The sequence below is a fragment of the Hydra vulgaris genome, chromosome 12, assembly GCF_038396675.1.
Source record: "Hydra vulgaris chromosome 12, alternate assembly HydraT2T_AEP".
Taxonomy (NCBI): domain Eukaryota; kingdom Metazoa; phylum Cnidaria; class Hydrozoa; order Anthoathecata; family Hydridae; genus Hydra; species Hydra vulgaris.
Window position 1 is genome coordinate 85,693,289 of NC_088931.1, and position 9,753 is coordinate 85,703,041.

Consider the following 9,753-nt stretch of genomic DNA (forward strand, 5'->3'; position numbering starts at 1 on the left):
ACTAAATTGAATAAGAATATAACTTTAGATTGGGAGTTGAATAAATGCAAGTTATATAAGTGCAAACAGGCATAAGCGCAAAGGAGTTGCGAAAACGGCCATAAATGCAAGCTTGTACAAATTGGCATAAGTGAGTCAAAAGAACTTGAAAATATTGGCATAGGTGCGAACTGGCATAAATGCAAAATGGTTGCAAAAACTGGCATAAGTACGAATTGGCATAAATGCAAACTGGCATAAGTGTGAAGCATAAATTGGCATATTTGTGACTTTTTGACTATGACTATTATGTTGAAATAATAATCACTTGAACAATTCTTTTTTTAAATTGCTTGTTGTACAATATGTTATTTACCGTTAAGTAGCTGTTATGTATATTATACATTACCCGTTCGAGTAACTTATTAAAGTATGGTAGAACTGATATTGGTCTATAATTTGAAGGATCTGAAAAGTATTGTAGAACTGATATTGGTCTGTAATATGAAGAATCTGAAAATAGTTAAGACTCGTGCAATTTTTTAACTTTTTTAAAATTGTACCAGATTAAAGAGAAAGATTAAAGATGTAAAGAGATTTTATAATACTAAAAAATGATTTTGTAACATTTACGTTAAGTTTTTCAAAACATTGACAAATTTTCAAAAAGCATTAGAGTGTTATAGAAATCAACACTATTTAAATACGCGTACACTCAAATTAAATACGCGTACGCTCAATTGTATTTTTCACTTATTTATTGCCATGTTAACTTTGCCGATATTTCATGGGGAGGCTGAACAAAACGAACTCGAACTCTTTTATTATCAACAGAAAGATGTAGTACCTTTAGTTAATTCATGTCATCGACTATTTCTTAGAAAACTACTCTTAAGGAAAATAAATGTATTAAACATATTTCAACTTGATGTAAACAATTGTATTGATTCTCAATCTTTGTTTTATATGCAAATATAAAATAAAATTTTTTTTTTTCATTACCTATATATAAATAAAACTAAATATGCAAATACGAAATACAGAATTGTAATTTTCTGATAAAACAGTTTTTAAAAACAAATCACGGCGAATTTTGTATATCATTTCGTGTAGCTTATCTGTGGAACAAAATTGACTCAAATTATTAAATATTTCTTGTGAATTAAAACTTATTTTTAAAAAGTTTAAAGAAGTCCATAAAACATATTTTATATACTTATTCACTTTGAAAACTTTTTTCTTTGTTTATCTATATTTATTTTATGCTAAATGTAAAGTAAAATTTTAGTTTATCCAGAAAATATGTATCTGATTATATTTAACGTGTATCTACGAATTTATATATGATGCGGTATTATCCACTTCGCAATGGTTCTCGATGACCTCATGGTCTTTATCGAGTTATCCACGTTTTTGAATTTATGAAAATCCTTAAATAATTTATTATTTAAGCGTTTGCAATTTGTTTATACAATATTGAAAAACTTGTTTTGAATAAATAAAAGAAGGAAAATATAAAAATAACAAACTCATTATGTTTTATTTGCTAAAATTTTTAAATCAAATTTTAGAACTTGCCTGTTTCTTGCCTCGGCACTTATTGGTTGTTGACTCTTCGTGTTGTGCAATGAGCATTTAATTCCCATTTCTTTTTAATAAACTTTTTTTTTTATGTAAGTAGCTTTTTTATTATTTATATACATTTGCAGTCAACATTTATAAATTTGCGTAACAGTTAATAAATATCGTAAATTTTAAAATTCAAAGTAAATGTGTTTTGATATGACGTTACAACAATATTTTTACAACAACTTTTTTTCAATGGAAATATTAATTCCATTAGTTTATTAAAGATTCACGAGCATTTTTGCGTTTTTTCAAAAAATTTCTATGAGTAAAACAGCTTCATCAATTTCTTCAATATAATCAACTAATTGAAGTTTAAAAAAAAAATTGAAAACCGCGTGTTTTAAACGGAATGGTGTAAAGTTTTTTTAAAATAATCGAGAAAAAATGGAAAAATAAATTCTCATCATCAAAGTGGAGATAAAATCATCTAGGTGGAGATAATCGTTAATATTAATTTTATAACAATCGTTTACGTTAAATTTAATCGATCTGCTTTCAGAAAATTGAAATTTATTTTTACTTTACAAACTTTGAAGTTGACAAAGTTTCTAGAATTATCTTATTAACTTTTCGTTTTGTATTGATGCTCAATTTTAGTTACATGGGCCAAATGAAATCAGATCTACTTCACAAAGAAAACTTTGTTTTAAGCACAAGTGTTGCCGAACAAAACGAGCAGGAAATTATTTTTAATCAAAGGTTAAAAATAAATGTTAAAAAAAACAAAAAAGGCGATAGAGAACTTGATTTGAGTATGAAAGAGATACGCCATTTACATAAAACAACTTTAACCAAAGTTAATAAAAAAATTAAAGTGCTACGATTGAATTCAAACTATCTCACAATTTTACCAAATGAAGTAACATCCTTTGTAAACGTAACCGAATTGAATTTGTGCAACAACAACTTTCAGTTTATTCCTGTGCAAATATTTTCCTTAAGTTGTCTTCAAATTTTAAACCTCAGTTGTAATAGAATTTGGTCAGTGCCGGTTACTATGCCAAACATGAAGGTACTTAAAAAAGTTGACTTTAGTTACAACGAAATTAAAAGGTTTGTATTAAATTGTAATGCTTTAGAAAATGTAGAGATATTAAATTTGGATGGTAATTGTTTAAATGAGTTTCCTTCCGTAAAGTATTTAAAAGAACTTCGAGTATTAACATTATTTAAAAATAAGATAAATTATCTTCCGAAAGAACTCGATAATTTAAAAAATCTTGAAGAACTTGACGTATCCGAAAACAATGTGATTGCTTTAAATCCCAATCTTCCAGACTTTCTGCGCAAGTTGACAATTTTTAAAATTTAAAAATCAAAAGATTCAACTCTTAATTTTTGAAAGAAAATCTTGAGAAAAAAAGAAAAAAAAAAAGAAAAAAAAAAAGAAAAAAAAAAGTTTAACTTAAGATTTTTTGTTTATCTTGACGAAACTTTAACTTAAGTTACTTGTATAGTGAGTGTTTAACAAATGTATAAATCAACATAATAATAATAGTTGATGACGTAATAATAATATATAACGTTCATAGTAATGAAGCAAATCAGGCAAATAAAGCAGGTAAATAAAGCTTGTTATAAAAATTAAAAATTTTTTGTTTTCATAAAAAATTGTTATTTCTGATTGTCATGCCATAATAATTCTGCATTGAATCAACACAAATATTAATTAACTTTAACTTTCCCAAAATTGTGGTTTGGTACCTTCGTAAGACATCCCAACCTAGTTAAGGCGCTTTTTTTGTACGTGCCTGATGCGCTTAACCTTTTTTGCTATTATACTCTTAAGCCTATAAAGGCTTAAATTAACACCATTACAAGAGTGTCCATTTTTAAGGAGTTCTTTGTTTCCAGCAAGCTGTGACAGTAATTTTTTTCGGAATCACCTTTATTTGATACTTGCATTTTTTGTATGTGCATACAAGCACATACAAAAAATTGGTATTCGTGTCATTTCTGAAAAATACTCAATAGAAAAGTGTTTATAGATTTTTTGTTTGTTGTGAAATAATATTTAAAATAAAATAAATCGCATGAATATATAAGATAGCTGGAGCAAGAAGAAGACGAAAAATGTCTTATAACCAATCCTCTTTTAGAGTTCTTGGAACAACAAAGTTATTAATTGAAAATTTAGTAGCGTGTTTGTGAGAAATTTTACTAAAATAAGACCTAAATATAATAGGAGAAAGTTCATGTCTTATTTTAAACATGAGTTAAGAGTACAATTTGATGTATTTTAAGTTTATAGACGTTAAAGGCTTTAAATTTTCCTAATAGAGGTTCAGAATGAACCTGTTTTTGCAAACAAAACAGAGTGTGATTTTACGGTGCATACAGAAAAAAAGGTTTTTTTAAACAAAACTCTTTTTCTGTGTGCACCGAAAATGATCCTGCAAGCATGCTTTCGCTTGTAGGATCAATTTTCTAAAGATTTTTTAGTTCACTATAATTTATACTGCCCCATATAATATTTCAGAACTAACTTTTTTGCACACGTGTTAGCTGCAACAACTCCAATCAGACAAATCTTACAACTCTTGTCTACACTACATTTCTCACCTTTCAAATGCATAACTTTTGTTAGAAAGGCTTAAACCAAATTCATTAGTGCAAGAATTCGAATCTTTCACTTTAGAAATTTATAACAAACCATCAAAAAATATTATCGTAACAACTTCATACCAACCACCAAACGGAAGTTTAAACAACTTTAAAAATCACTTAAATGACTTTTGAAATCGCATGCAAAAAAAAGAAAGATAGCTCGTTTTTATTTGTTGGAGATTTTAACATGGACTATCTCAAATATGGTGAAAATACTAAAATACAACAATTTTACAATCGCTTTAATGAGTTTGGAATGGTGCCTATAATAAAGAAACCAACAAGAATCACGCAAAACTGTTATTCTGCAATCGACAATATTTTCACAAACACTCTTTTCCATTCCACATTTAAATCCGGCATTATTCGAAGTGACATAAGTGACCATTTTCCAGTCTTTGCAATTTTCAAAAAACCAAAAAATATACTAAAGAAAAATTCATTCTTAAAAAAAAGAATCTTTACCACCCAAGCAAAAAATATGTTTAAACTAGAGTTGTCTTCTATAAATTGGAACTTTGTATATCTCGAGACATGCGCTAACAAAAGCTACAACCTATTTTTAAATAAATTTCTTAATTTGTACGACAAGCATTTTCCTAACAAAACTAACCGAATTAAAACTAAAAGACTTCTCAACCCTTGGTTCTCAAAAAACCTTTTAAAAGTGTTCGAAGCGAAAACAAAAGCTATATATACGTTTTATTAAATCAAAGAAAGATCGCGACAAGCATAATTACTTAAACCACAAACTTCTATATGAAAGAACCAAAAAAATAGCCCGAACTACATATTTCAAAAACAAGCTATTGAGCCAAAAAGGTAACGGGAAAAAAACATGGGATGCAATTAAAGAGATTCTCAGTAAACAAAAAATTCACAATAAAGTCTTACCAAGCGTGATTACCGTTGACGACACTCAGATCTCTGATGGTAAATCGGTAGCAACAAAATTTAATGAATTTTTCGTAAACATAGGTCCAAACGTAGCCAGTAAAATTAAACACACTCCTGTTCATTTCTCGAACTATCTATCGAAGTCTGATAAAAACTTAGAATTTAAAAAACTCACTAGTAAAGAACTTGAGGATTTGATGAAAAAACTAAATACTAATAAAGCAACAGATTATGATTTTATTTCAGCAAGCATAATCAAAGATTGCTATGGATTTATTAGAGATGTTTTATTAGATTTTTTTAACAAATCGCTCAATTCAGGTGTTTTTCCAGATAAACTTAAAATTGCAATTATTACACCCATTTTTAAAACAGGAGATGAAAGTCTGGTTTCAAATCATCGACCTATTTCAGTATTACCAGTTTTTTCTAAAATCTTCGAGCGTATCATGTATAATAGGCTATTTTCCTTTTGTAACCAATATGGTTTTCGATCAAATTACTCTACGGAGCATGCACTTATGCAACTAGTTGAAATTATCAGTGGAGCATCTTCTCATAACAATTTCACTTAAGGTATATTTCTAGATTTGTCAAAAGCGTTCGATACCGTTAACCATCAAACTTTACTAGATAAAATAAAATATTATAGAATATGCAATACATACCATAAATGGTTTACCAGTTACTTAACTGATAGAAAACAGTTTATATCTCTAAATGACGGTTTTTAGACAATCAAACTTAAAATATTATGTGGGGTTCCACAGGGCTCCATCTTAGGTCCTCTACTATTTCTAATATACGTCAACGATCTATATAAAGCATCAAATACTTTGTCTACCATCATGTTTGCAGATGACACCACTTTATTTCATTCTCACAACAACATTATTTCTCTATTTCAAGTTGCAAACAAAAAACTAGAACAAATATCATTCTGGCTTAACGCGAATAGCCTATCTTTAGACACTGTTAAAACTAAGTTTTCCTTATTCCATTCTAAACGAAAGTTTCAATATATTCCTAAATCCTTACCAATGCTATATATAAATAACATGGAAATTGAGCGCTCTTTCACAAATAAATTACTTGGTGTCTTAATAGATGAAAACTTATCCTGGCGAGATCATATTAAATATATTAGCAATAAAATCTCAAGAAATATTGCTATTTTATATAAAACCCGTCAAATCTTAGACAAATCTACCCTAACTCAGCTATATTTTGCATTCGTACATAGTTATTAATCATATGGCAATATTGTACAAACAAATCTAAACTCAAATGTCTCCTCAAACAACAAAATCATGGAGCACGCATTATTTATTTTCAAAATCGCTTCACAAACGCTAAACCTCTTCTCAGAAGTATGAGGGCACTTGATATTTATGAAATAAATGTATTCAAAATCACACATATTATGTTCCAACATCAGTTTAAAAAAACTCCGAAGGTTTTCGAAAATATTTTTCCTAAAATATCAAACCGATACAACACTCGAACAACCGGAAATTATAAAAAACCTTTCCCTATATCAAAACTTACGAGCTTTGCCATTTTCTATCGTGGCCCAATGCTATGGAACCATTTTACAAGCATGAGTTGTAAACTAAGAGAAGCCAATACCTCTCAAAAATTCAAAAAGAACATAATTAAACTAATTGTCAATCAAGATTCCTTACTTGATTTTTTCTAACAATAGACTTTTACTGTCTTTTTTATTATCAAAGGTTACTGATGATAAGATTTTATCTTCTTCAGGTTCTCCAGTCTTGAAACTACTATATATGATAAAGTGTATTTTGTATTTAATATTTTTAAATACTTTATATGTCGGAAATCATCTTAATTGTAAATAGTTGCTTGACAAAAATAAATAAATATAAATATAAATATATTAGTATTGAATACATCACGTGAGTCGTAACGAAAAAGTACTACCTGCAAAGAGTAGTCATTAGTAACTTTTTGGCCTTCATCTAAGCAAAAATAAACAACTTTAAATCAAAAGCAACTTTATTTGATTCTGTTTTAGGGTTTTGTTGTTACAAATGGCAATGAAGTAATGAAGGCAATTAAATAAGTTAATAAGTCGAGATAATGAAGCGATTAAATCGCATGAATCTTTTACTCCAGGTTTCCAATTGAACTTTTAACAAATTAAAACACAACAATCTGATTAAAAAATGATTAAATTTGGGATAACTAAATGAGATAATTTCATTGATAATTTAGGAGAAGAAATTCTTAATAATATGTATGTTTGTAAATATGTACAATAAAATAATGAAATACCTAATATTGTTTTAAACGAAACATGTTTCTTTTTTTCTGCCTATTTAACCACCTGTTAAATGTTAAAAGTTATTACATTCAAGTTTTTTTTTGCAAACTACAGAGCTTTGTATCTGTATTTTACTCTGTATTTTTGCAAAATACAGAGCAAAGTTTCATTTTCGAAGTCAACAGAAAACAGAAATTTTTTGGTGTCATACGTTTAAAACCAGGATATAATTTTGCTTCCTCCAATTCTTCATGTAGGAAGACTATCATCCAGACTTCTTTTGCAAAAATTTTACTTTTTTTGACTTTTAAACATATTGCTGTTTTGTTTTTTTTTGCCACCGAAACTCTGGAATTTAATTTGTTTTAAAATGCTATATTTCTTTTATATGGGTGCAGTTAATTCTTAATTGTCAACTTTTAGTTGTAGTTTTCAGTTAGAGTTCTTGTTCTTGTTTTGATCTTTCTTTAGCAATCTTCGAAGTTTTATTTTAATAAAAAGAATTTATTTAAAGGAATTGAAATTGAAGTTGTCTGTGAAAATGCTTAGTTATTTGAACTATATTAGACATCAAGGTGTTTGATTATTTTTTTAACGTTCGAATGTTTATTAAAACTTTTTTTCTACAATGGTAAAACTTTAATTAAAGTTATATCATTGTTGTAATTAAAGTTACATCAATTTATTTTAAATTAATGAAGAAAATATAAGGGGTTATAAAAATCCGTCTAACTTTGTAAAATTTTGACGAAATTTGATCCAGGGTTCGAGTTAGCAAGATTTTACTACATGTGCAAAATGAAGTTTTTGGAATATTAAAAGTTCAAACATTTATCAAAAATTTTATCAAAACATTTTATCAGACTTTATTAAAAATTTTGATTGGTCAAAAACTTTTGCCCTTTGCTTTTCTTATATTTTATGTTTTATGTTTTATGTTTACCACTTTCATCTAATGCGCATCAGAACCTTTTTGCTCGGTTAAAAAAGCTGACGTACTTGAGGATCGAAATAGTCAGTGAGTAAGTTGTTAGGCTGAATATAAGATATTAGAAGATTTTTAATAAAAGAATCAAATACTTTGTAATAAAAGATAACAAGTAATAAAAGACGGAGCAATAGCTAGAGAGTCAGAATTTTAAAAAATTGAAACCACAATTCCTATTTTCCAGCAGGCAAAAAACTAAAGTTTAATTGTCAAAAACAATTTTGGACAAGATCTTGATTGGATCTGAATTGAATTGGATCTGAACAAGATCTATCTTGTGGTCTTGACAAGAGTGTTGTCCAGACCATAAGATAGACATAGAAAAGTTTAAATGAGTAACAACTTTAAAAATGAAACAGGAGTGAGATAAAATATTTTTAGGCAGTGTAATTTTGTCGCTCCATCAACGCAACAAGAAAATAAGGATCTTTTCTTTACAATAATTCAAATTCTCTTCAAATAATAAAAACTTCTTACTTTTATACACTTTCACGCAAATATATATGATACATTAATCCACTAAATTTTGCTTTAAAAACCACTTAAACATACAGAAAATAATTACTAAATAAAAACTTTTTAGTTGCAAACCACATATTTATTATCTAATGCTTTAGACTTTTCAGTAATTCTGTAAAAATACCTTGGTCAAACTTCGATCAAGGTATTTTAGAGACATATGATGGTTTCAACCAAACATTATCACCATTAAACCATTCTTTCTTTTCGTCCGAAAAAACCTTTATTTCATCTAAAGATGTCACAAATAGTGATGTTGCCGAATACCGAATACCTAATGTTTAGAGCAGCCAGGGCGCACTTGCCTCAGGAACAAAGAACCTGTTTGGCTAGGCGCTTGGCCGAAGTACCAATTATTCAGCTGTCAAATATTCGGCGAGACTTGGAAATTTTGAGAGTTCCGACCTGCTTTATTGAAATGCATATGTTCACTACGCTTGCTAAAAGCGTAGATTGTGTAAAAGACTAGGTTGTGTCATCATTCATAACTACTATAGCTCAGTTCATCAATTCCAATTTTTTCCCGTCCTATGTTCTTCGTACGACTTTTGTTCTACATTATTTTTTCCGTTTTACGATATTCGTTTAAGAATCATAGACGATTTTGTTCTTCGATCTACATTCTACGTTTTTGGCCAGAACTTTTGTCTAACCTGGTTAGATTGTAGTTTTCTCACTCTAATTACAGAATGAAAAAAAAAAATTTATGATTTTTTTTTTGTAAGTTTGCCGTTAATTCATAACTTTCTTATTTATAAAATATACTCTCTAAAAAAAAAAAATTCTATCTTCTAAAAGGAAAGAAATTTATACCTTAGGGTTTCTACCTTAGGGTTTAAGGTAGAAA

General features: G+C 28.1%; 1 protein-coding gene across 1 annotated transcript; it reads left to right on the forward strand.

Annotated features, from left to right (window-relative positions):
• The first annotated feature begins 2,209 nt into the window (after positions 1-2,209).
• On the forward strand, positions 2,210-2,920 carry LOC136088426 (leucine-rich repeat-containing protein 69-like). The gene has a single exon (XM_065812136.1). It carries the CDS (start codon positions 2,210-2,212, stop codon positions 2,918-2,920), a length of 711 nt encoding a protein of 236 aa, XP_065668208.1.
• The last annotated feature ends 6,833 nt before the right edge of the window (positions 2,921-9,753 follow it).

Excerpts from the sequence above, each read along its gene's own strand:
- LOC136088426 (XM_065812136.1), top strand. The coding sequence starts at position 2,210 with ATGGGCCAAATGAAATCAGATCTACTTCACAAAGAAAACTTTGTTTTA.